Raw genomic sequence first — 22,046 nt, forward strand, 5'->3', positions numbered from 1 at the left:
AAACAATAAAAATACTAAATATTAAAAATAATTAATGAATAAATTAATAAAATTAAAAAACTTAGAAAAAATAATAAAATTAGAAGACCAAAAACATAAAGAAAAGCAAGCCGCACGTGAAAAGAAACAACCAAGAGACAGAAAAGAAGAGGACAGAAAGGAAGAAGAAAAAACAAAGAAAAAACAAGACAAAGAAGAGCCAACGAACAAGGACACCAAACCACAGACAGGGGAGGGGGCTATCCATGCTGTTGCCGGCAATCGAGTGAGCGAAGCAAAGGTTGCCACGAGGGGTTCAAGGACCACCCATCATCTCGATTAAGGTTGAGGGGGTGGTGGCTAATTTCAATGGCTTCTTTGATCTTTCTGTTGAAATAATTGCTCTCTTTACAAAGGATTTGCGCTTGCTCCAAACAAATGTGATGTTTGGTGGTGACAGAGTGCTTTGCTAAGGCTGATTTTTGGACCCTATCATGCATGATGTCTGCCCCGTGCTCACGTATCCTGGTACGAAAAGAACGACCAGTTTCTCCAATGTAGGGGGTGCCACATGAGCACACAATCTTGTAGACTCCTGAGTCAAGAAATGAGTCTTTGGAGTCCTTGAGCTGCGGGACAAGATTACTTAACTTTGAAAGGGGTTTAAAAGCAACTCGGAGGCCCCTTTTTGTTAAGATTTTGGCAATCTTTTGGGAGATGCCATCCACAAAAGGAATGGAAACATGCAGAGCGGGGAGGTTCGCGGACGGGGTAGGCCTAGAGCTAGAAAGGAAGAAGGATTTGGCCTGGCGAAGAGCCCTAGAAATTTGCTTGCACGGATATCCATTCAAGGAGAAGACTTGACAAAGATGAGATAACTCACTATCTAAGTGTTCTTCATCACATATTTTGAAGGCTCTCAAGGAAAGGGTTCTAAGGATGTTGGCTTTATGGCTGGGGTGGTGCTAGGAAGAAGAGTGGAGATATAAGTCAGTGTGGGTGGATTTACGATAAACCTGCCTACCAAAGGTGCCATCCCGCTTCCTGATGAGAAGAACATCAAGAAAGGATAAACGGTTGTCTGACTCTAGCTCCATGGTAAATGATATGCTAGGGACCAAGTTGTTGATGTGCTTGTGAAACTCCTTAAGTTTTTCAAGCCCATAGCCTTTAATCATGTTACCTAGCCAAGGAAGGCCAAAGTGATGATGAATCTGATGACATAGAATAAGGTGAGGAAGTACTCTATGTTTATATGAAGGATTATTAAGAAGAAGAAATGTATGAAGATGAGAAATAATGTATTTATCAAGTTGATAAAACTGATACATGGATTATTGATAGTGGTTGTTCACATCATATGACTGGTGATGTCGACAATTTTGAAAACATAGAAGAGTTTGATGGAGGATGTGTTAGACTTGGAAATGATGCTCCATGTTTTTTCAAATAAAACGAATCCATTGTTATGAATGCAAAGATTAAGTGTTATAATTATTATTGGGTTCAAGGACTAAAATACAACTTTTTGAGTGTGGCACAATTGGATAACACAAGTCACTGAATGGAATTTTCAAGACCAAAAGGTGAAAACCTATGATGTTGCAAGAAAATTGATTTGTACTCGTGAACAATCTAAAGGTAACTCATTCTATTTGAATTTTATTGTAAATAAATGTCTTATTTCAAGAATTGAAGCAAGGAATGAGGATTCTTGGTTATGGCATAAAAGGTTATGTCATGAAAACTTTGATAACTCAATCAAGATTAGTAAGAAGTAAAGAGCTAGAGGTTTATTGAGATTAAGAAAGCTTGAAAAAATTATGTGTAAGGAATATTAGATTGGTAAGATGAAAAATTCAAAATTTTTAAGTAAGTATTTTTCATCTAATTATATACTAGATTTAGTTCATACTAATCTTTTTGGTCCTATGAGAATACAAATCTATTATGGCGATTGATATTTCAATTTTGTTGTTGATGACTTATCTAGGATGATGCTTGTAATGTTTTTGAAAGAGAAATATGATGCATTCCAAATGTTTAAATGGTATAAGACAAGAGTTGATAAGGAAACAAGTAAGCAACTAAAGTGCTTAAGATCTGATAGAGGAGGTGAATTTATTTATAATGAATTGATTATCTTCTACAATGAGAATGGAATCAAAAGACAACCATTTGTAGCAAGAACTCCACAACAAAATGAAATAGATGAAAGAAGGAAAAATCTATAGTTCACTATGGTAGAACATTGTTAATTAAGCAGAAAGTTGCACAAATGTTTTGGAGGTAATCCATTAGTATTTTTTTTTACACTCTGAACAAAATTGTGGAAAGTGAAAATGTAAATGTTTGAATAATGATACAAACAAAATTGTGGAAAGTGAAAATGTAAGGGTTGACAAGTTTGCAGATAAGAATGAAGAATAGATGAAAAATAAACTTGAAGACTATCAAAGGTTTTCATATGTTTAAGAAGGAGTTCCTAACACTTTACCCAAGATAAAACAAGCTGGAATTGAGGATCTAGTTGAAACCCCACCGAGTGAAGAAAATGTTGAAGAAAAGAGAATCAAGTTTGTCTTAGCAAAGTATGTTAGAAGGAAACATTCAAAATTTAAATAATTGGAAAAAAAGATGCAAGAGTCATGACAAGAAGTAAGTTAAGAGACAATACATGTTTAATTTATGAATCTGAGCCAAGATTAGTCAAGGATATATTGTAAAATGAAGATTGTATGAATGCAATGAAATAAGAGATTGATTAGATTGAAAATAAAAATACTTGGTCATTGGTATAAAGATCTAAGGCTAAAAACATTATTGGTACTAAATGGATTTTTTAGGAATAAGCTAAATTAGAATGAAGATGTGATAAGGAGAAAATAAAGGCTAGTGTGTATAGGATATGCTCAGAAGGAAGGCTTTGATTATGGTGAGACATTTTCCCCTATTGATAGACTAGAAGGTGAGATCATTTTAATTGCATATGATTTTTATAAAGGATTCAAAGTATATCAAATGGATGTTAAGTCTACATTTATGAATGGAATACTAGAAGAGGATGTGTACATTGAACAACCAAAAGGACTTGTTAACCAAGACAAGAATAAAATGGTATGCAAATTGCACAAGGCACTGTATGGTTTGAAATAGGCACATCGAGCATGGTATGAAAGAATGCACTCATATCTTATGAGAGTTGTCTTCACTAGAACTAGTGAAAACAATAACTTATACTTGAAAAGTGAATGTGAAGAAAAGTTATTATTAGCCGAAATATTTGTTGATGATATCATATTTCGTAACATGTAGATCATTTTCTTATGAAATGAGAAAGGAATTTAAAATGGCAATGATAGGTGAGATCAAATTCTTCATTGGATTACAAGTTCAACAGACTATGGATGGGATATACATAGCATAGTCAAATTATATTAAGGATACCCTAAATATGTTTGGGATGGAAGACTCAAGACCTATTGTTACATTGATGATAACTGGATACAATTAATCAAAGGAAGGTGACTTTACTGAGGTAAATGAAGCACCATACATTTCAATTATTGGTATGCTATAGTATGTGAGACATAGTAAACCTAACATTTCTCATGTTGTTGGTATTATGGAAATACTTTCTTCTAATCCTAAAGAGACACATATGACTGTGTGAAGAGAACTTTTAGATATCTAAAAGGAATCAAGGATTATGATTTATGGGATAAAAAGAAAGGATATTTTGAACTGAAAGTGTATATTGATGCTAATTGGGAAGGTCATGTAAATGTCAAAAAAAACTAGTGGAGGAGCTTTATTCTTAGGAGAAAGCTTGGTGACATGGATAAGAAAAAAGAAAAGTTGTATTTCATAGTCTACTGTTGAAGCTAAATATGTAAATCAAATAATTACTTGAAGTGATACAAGATGAAGTAAATGTCCTATGACAATATACTGTTATAATACCAATACTATAAATTTTTTGAAGAACCCTATGATGCATTCCAAGAAAAAAATATATATCAATCAAGTATAACTATTTGAGAGAACAAGTTTAGGAGAAAAAAGTAAAGATGAAATATGTGAAATCTAAAGATCAGATTGTTGATATCTTAACCAATCCATTACCTAAGGATAATTTTGAGTACTTAAGAGGTAAACTAGGGGTCATTCCCCTATCTAATGTTCATTAGAGGAAGATACATGCTACACTAATTCATGCCTTATCAGAAAATATATCTATGAGTTGATGTTGGTGTTTACTCCTAGGAGAAGCTAAGTTGTGAAGAATGCAAGGAAACATAAGTGATTGGTATAAGCAAGGCAAAAGAGACAAATCCAAATAAATTTAGTTTTAGCCTAAGTATTGTAGGCACCTTTGGCATTATTTTCAAAGGGGGAGAGAATGAGAAGACTAAGAAAGTAATGATAAAATAATTGGGGAGAAGAACTATATGGTAAGAAAAGAAGAGAAAAGGAGATGAGCAGAGAATACAAAATAGAGAAGACTAAGAAAGGAGAGAATGCAACAAAGAAGATAAATAAAGAAGAAGGAGAAGAATAATCAAAGGGGGAGACTTAACTATGAACAATATGTGCTACCCAAGAATAATATAGATGATAAAGTAGTTTACTATTGATGGTATTGGATGGTATATTTTAGATGTGTCAGCATCAATGCCAAAGGGGGATATTGTTACTACAACAAAAATTGATAACCAAAATGGTGTTGATGATGAAAAAGGTTAGTTTACCAAGTATTGAAAGGAATGTAGAAAAATTGAATCATTTTTCATTTTGTCATTGATGTCAAGACTAGCGACTTATTAATTTATGTAAGTTTCCAAATCATTTCAAGGACATGTAGTGTTGCAAAAAGAAAAGGTTGGTAAGGCTAGAAGATGAAATGAAGAAGTAATGTTATGTGTATGAGCTTGAATGGAAAATTGATGAATGAGTCTTTGACAATGTAATATAAGTTTGATTATTTTACACAATTTGATGAAGAGTTAGAAAGATTTACAAGTTAGATATATTGGTTGGTAAGAAAGGTTTGAAGTTTTGAAGTGAAAAGATAAGGAATAAGTGTGTGCTACAAAGATGGAAATGGTGGTCAACAAGAAAAGATATTATTTAATGGAAGTGTACGGAGCATAAATTTGAGAAAAAAGTTAGTAAGTATTACTGAGAAATGAAATGTTAACTGTGTGAACAATTTTAACTGAGAAGATGAGGTTATTCGGTGAAGGAAGATAATGAGTTGGTAAAGGAGAATAATTTTGATAAAATTAACTATGGGATGATATGCAGTTAGAATCTAAATTAATCTAGAAGATTTTAAGGAAGGAAATAATTTTGCAGTAAAATATATGGATGAAATTTGTTAGGTAAGATTAAATGGAGGAGATTCAAGGAAAGGTCTGTGATCCAAGAAAATTTCAATTTCCAAGGTGAATTATAGCTAGCATGATGCATAAATTTTTTTTTGAGAGCCAAATACATTGAATGTAAGTAAAGATGTGATTGAATGGATGAGAGGAATTTAGGGAAACCCCAATGAATGTGATAAAGTGGAAAATAGTGCCTCTGTAAAGGGTGAGGAAGAATATTAAAGTTGCTAATGGTTCCTGACTGTCGAACGAGTATAGAAGGGAATACTAAGAAGAAAATATCAAAAGGAACATGTGAATCAAGTAAAACAAAGTGTGTTGAATTAAGTGTGTGTTGATCAGCTAAAAAAGGAAGAGTTTGAAGAAGAGCGAAGAGAAGAAATGAGATCTAAATAGGATAAGGTAGTTTCTAGTTCTATAGATCATTTCATTGTTACATTCTAACCATTGTAGCAGAAAATATCTTAACCGAGTGGATTTAACAATCCTATTTGTAAATCCTTTGTAAGGTGGAATTCTAAAAAAAAATTTAAGCCCTTTAATAAGGTCACTCCTTAAGGAATGACAAACCTATTTGATCCTTGGCAAAAATCCCCTAACAAGGTCACATTTAGAAAATGTGTTTGCAACCTTTAATAGGGTTGGCTCTTAATTGAGCTCACTTTAGAACAGTGAATTTATTTATGGGTGAAAATTCCCATAGTGTTTTTAACCCAAATTGGGTTTCCACACTAAATATCAATGTTAATGTGTTATTGGACGTGTTTCATGTTATTTAATATTTTCATATGCTTAAGGTTATAATATGTTGTTGGTCAGTTGAATGTTGTACCAAGTTAATTGAAAAAAGGTTATATAAAGTGAAATTTTTTTTAAGAGACCTGAGATAAATGATTCACCCTCCTCTGAGTTATCCAAAAAAGAACACATGATTACAATATTTGTTTAAGAACAAGTTTGCATGGAATTTGAGAGAATGTTTTTTTATGAAGGATAGAGAGATGGTGAAGGAATAACACAAATATGGGAGAGATTCCCTCCATCACTAAGAAAAGATGAGCCCCAAAACTTAATCAATTTTGGGGAAGCAATGCAATGTTCTCTTAAGTACATACAACAAGAAAATAAGACAAAAAAAGAACACTAGTTTCCTTTGATCTTTCAACCTCCTATTCGTATATGACCTCTTTATAGTTGTACATAAAAAAAGATGGATGAGCACACAAATAACAAAAAAATGAATAAATTGGAATACAAGAAACGGTTTTATTAAAGCCTAGAAAGAAACAACAATGGGGAGACTGACATAGGAGACTTTAGAATGAATGAGAATATTATAAATTTCAATGTGTTGGAGGACTAACATTAGGATTTGTAAGGGGAAATGATGGGTTGAACATTTTCCCATGTTTTTGATAGTATTTCCTAGTTTAGTCCTTGATATGATTTTTTACCTTGTTTCACTATTCTTCTACATGCTTAAGATCTATCTTATTACTTTGTTGAGTTGATCGCATGCAACCCCATAAACTTTAGTCTCATAGTTTTATGGTCTTATGGTTTAGACTTTCATGATTGGATACTCATAGTTTAACATTATTATCTTATACAATTCTATGCAATATGCTTGTATGTGATGGTCTATAGTTATGTTCAATGGATAGTCAATCATATGGTCAATGAATATAGGTTGCATGTTATATTTGATATGCATTTTTCTTTGATCTTGTTAAGCATTTATGGTACATTTAGTTCATGGAAGGAGGAATGGCCAAGAAAACACCCAAGCATTTATCTATGAAGACCTAGTTCTACAACTAAAAGAATGGTCATAGAACTAGTCCAAGAATGAAGTTGGCAAAAACTAGGCTAAGATTGAGTCAATAGGAATACCCTTAATTATGAGCATATCTAGGTAGTGGGAGATAGACATGTTTTTCATTCTTGTTGAATAAGATATTGATCCTATTTTATGGATGTTTTTACTCCAACTTCTTAGCATGCAATAACATAGCCCAACTATTCTCTTAGTGTGATCAGTTAGTAGTTAGTATCCTATTATAAAAAGTGCTACCCTCCTATGTGAGCAAGTAGTAAAGAATGAGATTTTTTAATAGAACATTCTATTTTATTCGAGTTTAGTTTTATGAATGTAATAAGAATTTTTTGTACATGAATATAATAATGTATTTATTAAGATCTATCCTTTGTAACTGAATTTTGGATGCTCACTCAAGGGTGCCCACTTGGTGAGTAATCCTTAGTAGTATTAGTTTCATTTCTTGTAGGTTATAGTTTTACTTCTACTATTTGTTTATTCCTACAACCAAAGTAGACAAATTAATTCCAACCTAATTCAAATTGAGTTTTGTGAGTTCATTATAAGCATTTCATTTAGAAAAAGTGTTTTAACTAAGTTACTTTCCAAGCATTCATTTCTTGCAACCATAGAATAAGTTTATTTTCAAGTCTTTGTTTCCTACGACTTAGGAGATATCATGACTCTAGTAGGCACTTAGTGCATATATTTTACAATCCCATTTTAAATATACATCCTTGGGTTAATGATTACATGAGGCTTCATAATGAGCAAGATAGCTGCCCAAATGGGATATCTAATCATTGAGTTGAGTTATGGATGTATTTATGTATTTATCAATCTCTTTAGGAAATCAAGTGACTTGGTCATTTATTTTTCTTAATTTCCCTCTCTCTTTTTCATTGTTCTACTAGTTCTTTGATGCAGGAGCATCCAGAGGTATAAGGGCAATCTTGTGTCACCCAAAAAAAAAAAAGTACTTAGACTTAGTTTATGTTTCATGTGTTTTCATTTTTGGATACCCATTTGGGTCAAATAAAGGTTCCAACTCTCATAGTTCCACTATCAATGTTCTAAGATAGAGTATTTGAACACCTTGGGATACGTGTAAATGCCAAAAAAATAGGAGTATGTAATTGAGCCATCATTTTGGTGAACTAGAAGGTGTAAATTGGTTGGATGAATGTAATTGTAATTTATAACATTCCAGATAAAGAATCAGGTCAACTATTAGAAATAAAAAGTAAATATCCAAGAATGATGGGGACACAACCCAAGCACAGAATAATACATTTGTCATTCTAGAATAATATTTGCATCACTCAAGGTTAATAAATGTGGTTTTTTAGGATCCTATCTATAATGATCTAAGATGCTCAATGGAGGGAAACAAAGGTGTACCTGTGATAATTTAACTACTTACTATATTGATTATGAATATTGAGTGTGTCATTTTGTTTGTTACTTTTGTAAAATTATTAACCTGAAATAGACAAATAATAGTATTTCAATTGTAAAAAGTAGTACATCAATGTCTAAATATGCATAAATCTAAGAGAAATGGCAAATTTTTACGACAATAAACACATAGAAAAATGCATATAATAATCTAGAAATTTTAATGAATGATAGCACAATAGTAAAAAAAAGCATAAATATGTGTTGCATTTGAATCCCATGTGTATTGTTTCAATACAATGAATGTGTTATTTTCATACTCTAACTGCTACATTTCAATATATTGAGTGGGGTGACTTAGGTTGTTGAATTGTCAACTAGTATATAGGAGTGCATCAAAATAACCTATATCTACACATTATTAAAAAATAAAATTACATTGATCCAAATTCAACAACCATTGACTCAAATCTAGTTAGTTAGCTAAAGCTAGCCTCCACCTCACATGAACGATTCTGATAGATCGATACCCAATAAAAAAATCAGTAGTACTATGACCAAAAACTACAAGATTTCTTGGACCAAGATGATCTATTTTTTTGGGTTAGTCTCATAAAAGTGTTTCTCTTTTAGTCCAATCCATGAAATGAGGGGCGAAAGGCATTTGAAGACTTTTGACAAACATCAATGTTTTTATGGATCTACTAGTAGATGAAACCTTTTACACAATTGCTCCATAAAATTGGGTTCCCCCAATTTCTCCAACATCACTCGAAGGAATTTGGTCTTCTCTCTCGCATATCTAGAGATTAAAATATGATATGTTATCTCAATAAACTCAACACATTAGCAAATGATTTTGCATAATTGCTATGCAAACAAACTTTGGAATTCTATAATATTTTTTAATTTTACAAGTACAATTTCCTTTTTTTTAGCTTGCATTTTTATTGATTTTGTTTCGTAATAAGTGTAAATGATCTTTTATTAAAATTGATGAAACTGAAAAAATATTAAGAGTATTTTAAATGCAGTTTGATTGATTTTTTACTTTTATCTATTCCAATGAAATTCACCAAAAAATTTATAATGCTTTAAACATTCTCCAATCTTTTGATAATCTTAGATGTATTCATTATTTAAAATATATTTGAAAAAATATATTTATAAATTTCATCAACATTACTTGTGATGGTATGGAATAAATTAATTCATCTATGATCAATAACAATAATTTCTAAATTGTTTAATGAATATACTACCTCAAATTATCAATGGATTTTTGACTTCTTAAAATTTGTTGATAGAATTTTATTTTTTTTCTAAACTTTATATCTACCACTCTATGATAAGGCAAGTCATAAAATAAAATAAATAAATCTAACATTATCTTTTGCATATTAAATGCAAATGTTGACTTATCTTTAGAACTTAATAGGATATTTATCTGATAGGATCAATTCCTATAGCATTTGTTAGATGCTAATTTATTTTCTCATTCAAGTCATATAATTTATGCAAATGTATGTTCATTTATAATATATTTAATTGTAACTTTTCTATTTAAATTTATTAGAAAAAAATTATTCTCTTCCTTTCAAGACACACACATTACTATAGTTTCTTGTTTTTAGCATTCAACAAATAACATTTACAATAGATTGAAACTTTGACACTTTTTTATCTTTGTTTATCATGTAATATATTTGCTCTATTTCATCCTACACTTTCTCATCTTGATGAAGGATCATGTAGTATGATCCGAAACATTGATGGTAAAAAAATACACACAATCAAATCTAGAAAATATTTAATTTACAAATGGATTGTGGAAATATGATGATGTTAATATTTAAACAACTAGAGTAGATTGGTTAAATCAATATTTCCAATAATGTGTTGAGAACATGTATCTCAACCTTGCAATCTTTTAAATAGGGTCTAAACTAAGAGACAAAATTGTGGATGAGATTACTATTTTAACTTGGTTGTTTTTCCATATTGGAAATGTAAATGTCAAAAATGGGTAACATGTGGCATGGTAGTTTTGCCCATGGTTTTGTAAAACCACAAGTGGTTTCTAGCTTGTAAAATCACTATAAAAGGAGGGTTTGGGGAGGTGTTTGTGTAATTGAGTTCAATTTGCAAGGTTGGTGCTAGAAGGAGTCTCTCCAAGTTCGAGTTGTGGTGATGCGCTCCTGTAAGAACTTGCATTGCAAGTGTATTGTAATCATCTTGATTTGATAATACATTGTGTGGGTTTTGGAGGGTGGGGTTTTTCTCCCGGAAGGGTTTCCCCATGGTAATCACTATGTTATGTGTTCATTGTTATTTTGATTATGTTATTATGCATTTCATGAGATCTCTGTAATAGTTAGTTGAATTTACATAATTGTCCTCTCAAAGATTAGCATAGGAAGTGATTCTGCGCACCTTTACTTCCTTAGAAGTGGTATTAGAGCCTGGCTAGTTTTGGTTCTATTTGTTGAGTATAGGGTTTTTTGAGCTAATCAAGGTTTGAGTGGGAGCTTTTGTAGAGTATTTCATTTCTGTTTTGTAGGATTGAAAAGATGGCAAGCATGTCAAGGATAATTGATGTTGAAAATTTTTCTGGTACAAACTTTGAGATGTGGAAGCTAAAGATGGAAGATCTATTGACTGATCGAGATCTATGGGATGCGATTGATGAGAAAAAGTCGAGGCCCAGAGATTCAACTTTAGCTGCACAATATGATGTGACAAATAGAAAAGCTAAAGGTCTCATTAGATTGTGTCTTGTAGACTCTTTGGAAAAAGCTAAGTGAGATCTATCAAGCAAAATCACTTGTGAACAAGATTTTCTTGAGGAAGAAGTTGTATTCCTTGAGAATGGAAGAAGGTGGACAAATTTTTGAGCATTTGGAAAGCTTTAATATGTTGGTGACTCAGTTGACCTCAGTAGGGGTGCCAATGGATGAAGAAGAAAGGTGTCAAATCTTGTTATGTTCGTTGCCAAACTCATGGGATAGTCTTGTGCTGGCTATAGGGAGCACTTTAGTTGTCTTGAAGATGGAGGACATTGTTGGTTCTCTACTTTCTAAGAAGATGAGAAGGAAGGTCTCTCTGAATGCCAAAGATGCTTTGAGTGTTCACGAAAGACCAAAAGAAAGAGGCAAGAATGAAAAGAAGCATGGCCATTCTAAGTCCAAAAGTAAGGGGAGATCAAAATCTCCTAGTAAGTCCAAGGAAATCTACTAGAATTTTGGCAAACCTAGACACTTCTAAAAGGACTGCAAAGAGGAGAAGAAAAAGAAGAAGAAGAAGAAGCAAGATTCTGATTTTGAGTCTGAGAAGGAACATGGAGATGCTTTCATTGCATCCTTGGCCACTCATGCAAGTGAAAATGCATGGTTAATATACTTAGGTGCATCTTTCCACATGACTCCTAATAGAAACTGGTTTAGTAAGTATGAAAATTTTGATGGCAGTAAGGTGTATTTGGGTGATAATTCAGTACTTGATATTGTTGGTCATGGAAGTATTCGTGTGAAATTTTTTGATGGTAGAATTAGAAGATTTGATGGTCTCTTGCATATCCCTAGACTAGCAAGGAATTTTTTATCTATTAGTAAGCTAATAGATGTGGGTGTGCATGTACATTTTTTTGAAGCAGGTGTAAAAATGGTGAGAGGTGCTATGGTAATAGAAAGAGGAAGTAGATTGGGTACATTGTACCAGCTTGATGCATGCACAATTGAGTGCAATAGTACTTCTGATAAGATTGTGAAAAGGTCTACTCTATTGGAGAAGGAGAAGATTTCTCTTTCAACAAATGGTTGTGGTTTTTGGGTACCCAAGGGTGCTTTGTCTACCAAATCAAAGTTGCATGTAGAGAAGACCATGTTATGGCACCAAAGACTAGGCAACATAGGTGAGAAGGGTCTATGTACCTTAAAAAATAAGAACCTTGTTGATGGTTTAAATGACTGCAATCTTGAATTTGATTTTTGTGAGCATTGTATCTATGGTAAACAAAACCACATTTAGTTTTACTCGAGTTCTCATAAGTCTCCATGTATTTTGGATCTAATCCATTCAGATGTATTTGGTCTAGTTGATGTTCCTTCTATTGGTAGATCAGTTTATTATGTTTCTTTCATTGATGATTTTAGTAGAAGAACATGGGTTTATTTCCTTAGGAGTAAAACTGAAGTTTTCAGTCGTTCAAAAGAATTTAAAGCAATGGTTGAATTGCAGACTGGAAAGAAAAAAAAATGTTTGAGAACTGATAATGGTGGTGAATTTTGCTCCAATGATTTTGACACATTTTGTAAAGATTGTGGTATTAAAAGAGAGAAGACAACTCCATATTCTCCACAACAGAATGGAGTTGCAGAAAGAATGAACAAGACCCTGATGGAGAAGGCTAGGAGTATGTTGAGTGGTGTTGGAATAGAACAAAAGTTCTAGGCCGAAGCTGTAGCCACTACCTGCTACCTGATAAATAGGTGTCCTACATCAGCTCTTGTTGATAGGATGCTAATGGAAGTGTGGTCAGGCCACAAGCCTTTACTTAGACATCTAAGAGTGTTTGGTTGTGAGGCATATGCTCATGTGCCAAAGGAGAAGTGGACAAAATTGGACAACAAAGCTATCAAATGTATCTTCATCAGATATAGTTATGGTGTGAAAGGATACAAGCTTTGGGATCCTATTGTACAAAAGGTATTTTATTCTAGAAGTGTTATTTTTAGAGAAACTAAGCCTTCTTCTGTTACAGTGCAGCCAGAATAGATAGAAGAAAAGAAAGATGTGATTCAACTTCCTACTACACCTAAGGAAGTTGAATTGAGGCCCTTAGAAAGACGAGATGTTGAAGAGAGCTCTATGAGTTCTAAATCATTAGAGGAAGAGGGAGAACCTAATCATGAACCTGAACCTCCTGAACCTGAACCAGATCTTGTTCAAAGATCTACTAGACAAAAGAAACCACTTGAAAGGTATGGGTATTCTCCTGATGATTGGAGATGCATATTTGCATTGAATGCTAATATTGATGAACCGAGATCTATACAAGAGGCTCTTGGTACGAATGATTCAAAGTATTGGAAAATAGCCATGGATAAAGAAATGGTAGCTCTTTAGAGGCATCAAACATGGGACCTTGTACCATTGCCTAAAGGATGGAAGCCTATTGGTTGTAAATGGGTGTTCAGAAGGAAGATGGGTTCAGATCAAAGCATTGAGAAGTATAAAGCACATTTGGTTGCAAAAGGTTACTCTCAGGTTGAGGGGGTAGATTATGGTGAGATTTTTTCTCCAGTAGCCAAAATGACATCCATTAGATTTTTTCTTTCTATTGTAGCAGCTTATGATCTAGAGATTGAGCAAATGGATGTGAAAACTGCTTTCCTTCGTAGAGATTTGGAGGAAGAAATTTACATGTCATAGCCAGAGTACTATGTGGTGAAAGGTAAAAGTCATTTGGTCCATAAATTGAAGAAATACTTGTATGGTTTAAAATAGAGTCCTAGGATGTGGTACCAGAAGTTTGATACATATGTGTTGAGTTTGGGATTTGTGCAATCTAAATCTGATCACTATATATATTTCAAATATGATGGTAATGGTTTCCTAGTTATTGCCTTGTATGTCGATGACATGTTGTTTATTGGCAAAGGAAAAGGTTTGATTGCAAAGTTAAATCTCAACTCTCGATAAAGTTTGAAATGAAAGATCTTGGTGCAGCTAGGCACATTCTAGGAATGGAGATTATAAGAGATAGATAGAACAGAAAGCTTTGGCTAGGCTAGAATAAGTATGTTGGTACTATTTTGAAAAGGTTTAATATGCAGGATTCAAGACCATTAAGTGTTCTTGTTACTATGGGAACAAAGCTTTCTAGCTCACAATGTCCCACATCCCCATTGAAGATGGAAGAGATGAGTCGAGCACCATATCAGACTGCCATTGGAAGTTTGATGTATGCTATGGTCTATACAAGACCAGACATTGCCCAAGCAGTGAGAGTACTTTCCCATTATATGTCTAATCCAGAAAGAGCACATTGGGATGCAGTAAAAAGAGTTTTCAAATACTTGTAGGGTACCTTAGAGTACTCAATATGTTTTCATGGAACAAGAAATGAGAATTCCTTGGATATTTGAGGCTACTGGGCTGGTGATGTTGATAGAAGAAGATCTACTAGTGCATATGTGTTTACATTATTTGGTGCTACAATCAGTTGGATGAGAAAGTGACAGGTTGTGGTCACTTTGTACACTACTGAAGCAAAGTATATGGCAGCTACTCATGCCTACAAGGAAGCCATCTGGCTAAAAAGATTGTGTTTAGATATAGAGTTCAAACAGTGTGCAGTGACAATTTATAGTGATAGCTAGAGTGCAATCTACCTAGCGAAGAACCTAACTTTTCATGTGAGGACGAAGCACATTGATGTATAATATCATTTTGTGAGAGATATGGTCGAGGACGACAAGGTGAAGCTAGAAAAGATAGAGACATTGGTGAATGTTACTGATGCATTAACTAAGCCCGTGAGCTCAAAGAAATTCAGATGGTGTTCAGAGTTTGTGGGCCTCTCGGCCCCTAGCAATTAAGTCCATGATATTTTTTGGATCCCTTGACTCTTGCAAGGTGTTCGACAAGTGGGAGAATGTTGAGAACATGTGTCTCAACCTTGCAATCTTTTTCTGGAAAATTCCAGAATTTGTTTGTGGAAGTTTTTCACTTTTTTATAGCTTGGAAAAGAGTATATAAAATACCAAAAGGTTCCCATACGATAGTAGAATATAGGAGGACCCTTTTTAGAGCATAGTTAGCTTGTTTTATGACTTTTATGGGGGTCTAAACTAAGAGACAAAATTGTGGACGGGATTACTATTTTAACCTAGTTGTTTTTCCATATTAGAAATGTAAATGTCAAAAATGGGTAACATGGGGCATGGTAGTTTTGCCCATGGTTTTGTAAAACCACAAGTGGTTTCTAGGTTGTAAAATCACTATAAAAGGAGGGCTTGGGGAGGTGTTTGTGTAATTGAGTTCAATTTGCAAGGCTGGTGCTAGAAGGAGTCTCTCTGAGTTTGAGTTGTGATGATGCACTCCTGTAAGAACTTGCATTGCAAGTGTATTGTAATAATCTTGGTTTGATAATACATTGTGCGGGTTTTGGAGGGTGGGGTTTTTCTCCCAGAAGGGTTTCCCCATGGTAATCACTGTGTTATGTGTTCATTGTTATTTTGATTATGTTATTATGCATTTCATGAGATCTCTGCAATAGTTAGTTGAATTTGCATAATTGTCCTCTCAAATATTAGCGTAGGAAGCGATTCCATGCACCTTTGCTTCTTTACATAATGGAAGGCATGTGCTATTCCGCATGTTCTCAAAAACATGATATCATACACTTCTTTGTACAAAATATTATCTACAATTTTTTTAGTTATTTAAAATTTATAATTCACAAAATTAATGATCTGTTTCAAAAGTTAGAATGCCAAATTACGTTCTCCATCCTCTCACATTTAAAAAAAAAACTCTCTATCAAAATTAGTCAAAAATGTTTCACCCAAAATAATGAAACAATTTACATTCATTATAATAGATAGATGGTAGAAAATTCACATCACAACACTAAATAATACAAAAACAACTACTTTATATTCCACAAGATTAAACATGCATTAAATGTTAAAATTTCATAAATGATCCACATTCTTTTTCCCAAAAAAGTATTATATCAAAATTGATTTATTGATATGAAAATTGACTCATTTTTCTTCTAGAAACACTCTATCCACTCCAATGAGGTGGAAAAATTCAAACATATACACCGCCGTTGAAAACACACAAAATGACAAAGATATTAGGTTTATAACATGGCACTTTTTTTCAACGTTGGTTCTGCCAATCTTTAAATAATGTTATCGACGCCATGGGATAATAAAAATAAGAAAACTGCCCCACAAACCGTCAACGAACGGAATTGTCGTCAGGTATTTGGACAACACTATTGTGATTATCAATACTAAATGATTTATCCAAGTGAGGGGGTTTGAAGATAGTAAGCGAATGAGAACTAAGTTCCAAAGGTTATAAATGAGAACTAAGTTCCAAAGGTTATATTCTAACTTACAATCTTGAAAATGGATAATATGTTCCGGATGAAGTTAGAAAGGATAGCTCACAAGTTGAAATTAATAAATTCAACTAATAGCAATTGCAAGTTTATTATGCAATGGCTTCCAAGCAAGTATTTGATTATTGATAGGTACTTTGGAAATGTAAATTTTTGGCCCAAATGAAACTAGTGCAAGTGCATCTTCAATTGATATTAAGGTGAAAAGTAGACTAGAAGGGGAAAAATAATTTAAGTCAGAGTTCTTTTAGAATGGTCAAGTGACTAAAGAATGTTAAAGCCATTCATTTTAAAATAGTGGCATGGAGAGTTTTATGATAAGGTACAAATAATTTGACATAAGTGGGTGCCATTGAGTTTGACCTTGAAAAGAAACAAAACATCTCATTTCTACTTGGAAAGCATGTCTTTAACATAATATATTATAGGGAGAGCCATACCATGTGCATTGCAACACAATTGAGATACATTTATTGAAAAAGAGGAGAATATGTGTGGTCATAGGCTAAAGACAAAAAGTTGTTAGAAGTTGGTATTATGACTTGTAAGTCTTGACAAAGTAAACCATACATACGGGGAGAGTGATAATAGTGCTAGAATGATGTTGTAAGATAGGTGATATGTGGGCAATGTGTTGAAGAGATCAAGCATGTAGGGAGGGAGAATATCCTCGAGGATGAAGAGAAGTGTGGGATAAATGGGAAGGGGTCTTATTATGTTTCATTATTTAGTTTTTTGGAATTTAACATCAAGACATGATAAAGGGTGATACGTGCAAAATTGTTGTTTGCAATGGTGTAAATTAAATGAGGGATATTTTGAGAGATAACATGAGGGGAAGCGTTAAAGAGGATTTGTTGAAATTTAATCATTTTAGGCTTGTTGAGGTCGATGCACAAATTTATTAAATAGATGGTGGGATATTTTGAGAGATAACATGAGGGGAAGTGTCAAAGAGGATTTATTGAACTTTAATCATTTTAGGGTTGTTGAGGCTGACAAATTTTTTTATTAAATGGATGGTAGGGAGAAGAGGGAGAGGAAGCATTGGGATTTTAAACAAGTTATAGATGAGATTTCATTTCTTAGGATAACATAAATCTAGTCTTTAAAAAGTTTTATAAGGTATTGATGGTTACACAACTTGCAACTTAGATCAAATAAGTCTAATGGATTCAAGAATTGATTGAGAAAGATCAAGTTTTGTACACATTTAAAGTTGTATTCGAAGAAAGAAAAATATACTTGTGTTGTGTTTATACCAAATAACCCTAACTAGATATGCCATGACGTAATGTAAAATGATGGGAAGGTAAATTATAGAAACAGAATCAAATGCACATTCAATACTTGGACAAAGATAAATATTTATCGTGGAATTCAAAGCTATAAACCAAAAGTTAGCAAACCTAGCCACAAATGATCAATTTACAAAACTATGGAATTTTTTTATTATACATTATTGTAGTCAAAAAGTAATTTGAAATATACCTTTAGCCCAGCCCCAACTTGCTTCAATGTTTGACCCATAGTTTTCTTGGTTAGTTTCATTCCTTCTATAAAAATCACTTCTATTTATTAAGAATATAATCATAGTTATCATTCTAGATTTAAAGATTACATCAATAATATCCCTTAAAATCTTAAATTCATTAAATAAGTCCCCTCCTACATTTCTTAAATTAGTGAATATAATGTTGTTAGTCTTAAAATTTGAATTAGGGAGGCTAAAGTTGCAACTTTGTCCATCATTGTTTACAATACTAGAACTTCATCCTCAAGGGATAGTTATTATTTGATAAATGTTTTGAGATTTAAGAGACACTTTGAATTTATTTGATGTTAGGTTGGTGGGAGAATTCATTCATGGAATGTAGAGCTTAGATCTCTATGGACAATTAACCTTTTCAGGGTCCACAATGTTGTATAGATCATTCCCTGACTTGATATATGATAATAAATGGATTGTGAGCCATGTCATTAAACCTTGTCTCAGTTTTGACAATGGGTTTAATTGAAGCAATAAAAGAGGGAATGTAGAATTCATACCTTAAAAATGGTGCAAACATTCTTGTATTTCCAAAAAACTTATAAATATATTTAATTAGTTGAATTTTTTTCTACTTATGTTCTTTTTGTTGGAAATGTAAGAGGAGTAACTGAGAGGGGAGGGGTGAATCAGTTACTACTAAAATAAATCCCAGATCCCTTAGATGTTAGTACAAATTGCAATCTAAAAAATTGAATATTGCTGATGCTTAGTAAACACATACAAAATGTTGTAACTTGGTAAATGTTGAATGTACTTTGAAACTATTTAAATTTGCAGATCTTAAGATATTGTCAATGATTACTTAATCTTAATTGCAAGCATCAAAGAAAATAACATGAACACATATGACACTAGGATTTAACGTGGAAACCCAATTTGGGAAAAACCACCAATTGTAACTCGTTACTTTTTTTCACTCTTCTGAAGTGAGCCCTATTAGGAGCCAACCCTATTAAAGGTTACAAAACACACTGTTAGGTGTAACCCTATTAAAGGATTTAATCACCCTGTTAGGAGTGTCCTTGTTAGAGGTCTTGAAGCAATTCAATAGAATTGCCACCTTGTAAGAGGATTTACAAATGGCTACTAAGCCAACTCTATTAAGAGATTTAGATCACTGCTACAATGGTTAGAGAGTAACAATTTAATGATATGAATGAGATACAACTAAATTGTTGATTACAATTCTCTATTCTAGCTTGTACTTAATCCTTCTTGATTGAATATAGCTTTTCTACTCCACAAGGCTATTCTACTTATCCTTTAAAGTCACTTCCCTCTTCATCTCTTGTAATTCGTTTAATACAACTTGCACACTTTGAAATCACAACTTGACCTTTTACTTATACCTATCATATTGTCAAGTCAGCTCAAATACAATTAGACTGATTGATATTCATCACCATAGTCAGCTAGAACCAATGGACAAAACAATTTAGCTTCATATGCCAAAACAAGAAAATCCTTCATTAGCCAACCTAGCTTAGTAGAAACTAACTCAGAAGCAATTTCTTGTGTTAACCAATAGAAGCTCGATTAAAACTAAAAACTTGCAAAAATCCTTTGGTAACCGAGTGAACTCAGTCACCACTGATACCATCCAACTTTCCTTCATTAACTAAGTGAGCTCAGTTAACACTCTTTCTCTGCATGAATTCCTCCGATGCTCGAGTGAACTCAGTAGACACTGTCTTTTGCATGGGAATGCTCGGTAGACATGGAAAATAGTCTTCACTACTTCAGTGAGCTCGGCATGCACTGATTGACAACTGATATGACATTTGTGTAACATCAAAGACAACACATAATTAATTAATTGTATCCAACAATCTCTCTCTTTGACATTGATGGTAACACAACATGTCATAGCACAATGAAATTTTGAGAACAAGACTCCCTCTGTTAGTAAGCTTCAATATACAACAATCTTTGCCAAGTTCAGTCTCTTTTGATGTTTCTTTATAGAACTTCTCCCTCTTGCAGAATTCTCCCTCTTAGACTAACTTCTCCCTCTATGAAATAACAAAAATTTAAGAGAGATATGACAGTACACTTCTCCCTCTTTGACAACACATGCCAAAGACAATAGTTTTAGTTTGTATCAATGTACCTTGAGTACTAATTCATCTACAATATGCTCTTGACAATGCTACATCAACTGATTGATCTTCAACTTAGTTCCTATTGATGCATCACTAAACTTTATTTAGTAAGCTTTAAATAGGGGAATGACCCCTAGCTTACCTCTTAGATACAAGAATGCATCCTTAGGTAATGGTTTGGTGAATATGTCTACAATTTTTTCTTTTGTATTCACATATTCCAATATGACTTCTTTATCCTATACTAGTTCTCTTACAAAGTGATATTTTATAGCAATGTGCTTTGTTTTGGAATGCATCACTGGATTCTTTGATATGTTGATTACACTGATGTTATCACAATATATGACTACTGGCTCTTTGATTTCAACCTTCTTTCCTTCTAACAATTGTTTGAACCAAACAAAGTTAGAACAATTTACTGCTGCTGCCACATACTTTTCTTCTGTTGTGGATTGAGATGTATAGTTTTGCTTCTTGCTTGTCCAAGATACCAGTCTTTTACCAAGAAAGAATGCTCCACCACTAGTGGTTTTTCTGTCATCGAGACTTCTTTCCCAATCAGCATCAGTAAACATCTTTAGGTCCAGATTGCCTCCAAGTTTGTACCATAAGCCATAATCTTCAATACCTTTCAGATATCTTATGATTCTTTTGATTTCCATAATGTGGTTTTCTCTAGGTTTTGCTAAGAATCTTGCCACTATCTCAACTACTAAGGCAATGTCAGATCTTGTATGTACTACATACTATAATTTCCCAATCATTGATCTATATAAGGTCCGATCTACTTCTTTGGAGTCATCATTTTTGGTAAGCTTATGTCAAGTATACATGGGAGTTCCAACTGGTCTTGAATATTCCATTCCAAACTTCTTTAGTATCTCCTTAATATACTTAGATTGAGTGATATAGATACCATTTTTGTTCTATTGAATCTACAATCTAACAATTTTTTTTATCTCACCAAACAGGAACATTTCAAATTCTTTACTCATTTCTTCTGAGAATGCTTTGCACGAGTCATCATTTCCTTAAATAGAGTATCATCAACAAATATTTCTGCCAACACAATCTTCTTATCTAGTCCTTCTTTGATATACAAACTACTGTTATGATTTGTTCTTTGAAAACCAATCTGCATCAAATAGTTAGGTAGTCTTCCATACCAGGTTCTAGGAGCTTGTTGGAGACCATATAGTGCTTTGTTTAATTTGTAGACCATGTCCCTTTTGTTAGGATCAAAAAAACCTTATGGCTATTCAATGTAGACTTTCTCATCAAGAATTCCATTTCAGAATGCAAATATAACATCCATCTAATATACTTTTAATCCTCAGTGAGTTGCATATGCAAGTAGAGTCCTAACACCTTCTAATCTTGAAACAAGGGAAAAGGTTTCACCATAATCAATACGTTCTTCTTGAGAATAGCCTTACATACCAATCTTGCTTTATTTCTAGAGACCTCTCCATCTTCATTCATCTTATTTCTAAATACCCATTTTGTGCCAATTATATTTTTATTTTTAGGCCTAGGAAAAAGAGTCCAAGTATTGTTATTTTCTATCCATTTTATCTCTTCATTCATAGCCTCAATCCAACTTTCATTTTCTAGAGCATCTTTAACATTTCTAGGCTCAAATTCAGCAAGTAAACATGTACCTTTTAAT

The 22,046-nt window shown here is 33.1% G+C and overlaps 1 protein-coding gene across 1 annotated transcript; it reads right to left on the reverse strand.

Moving 5' to 3' along the window:
• Window positions 1-239: 239 nt before the first annotated feature.
• On the reverse strand, window positions 240-1,076 carry LOC149538134 (uncharacterized). Its single transcript, XM_089802422.1, has 2 exons — window positions 996-1,076; window positions 240-809 (listed from the first exon to the last, which is right to left on the reverse strand). The coding sequence occupies exons 1-2, from the start codon at window positions 1,074-1,076 to the stop codon at window positions 240-242; spliced, it is 651 nt and encodes a 216-aa protein (XP_089658548.1).
• Window positions 1,077-22,046: the final 20,970 nt, after the last annotated feature.

The sequence above is a fragment of the Cupressus sempervirens genome, chromosome 9, assembly GCF_028749045.1.
Source record: "Cupressus sempervirens isolate cs-2001-9-10 chromosome 9, ASM2874904v1, whole genome shotgun sequence".
NCBI classification, from domain to species: Eukaryota; Viridiplantae; Streptophyta; class Pinopsida; order Cupressales; family Cupressaceae; genus Cupressus; species Cupressus sempervirens.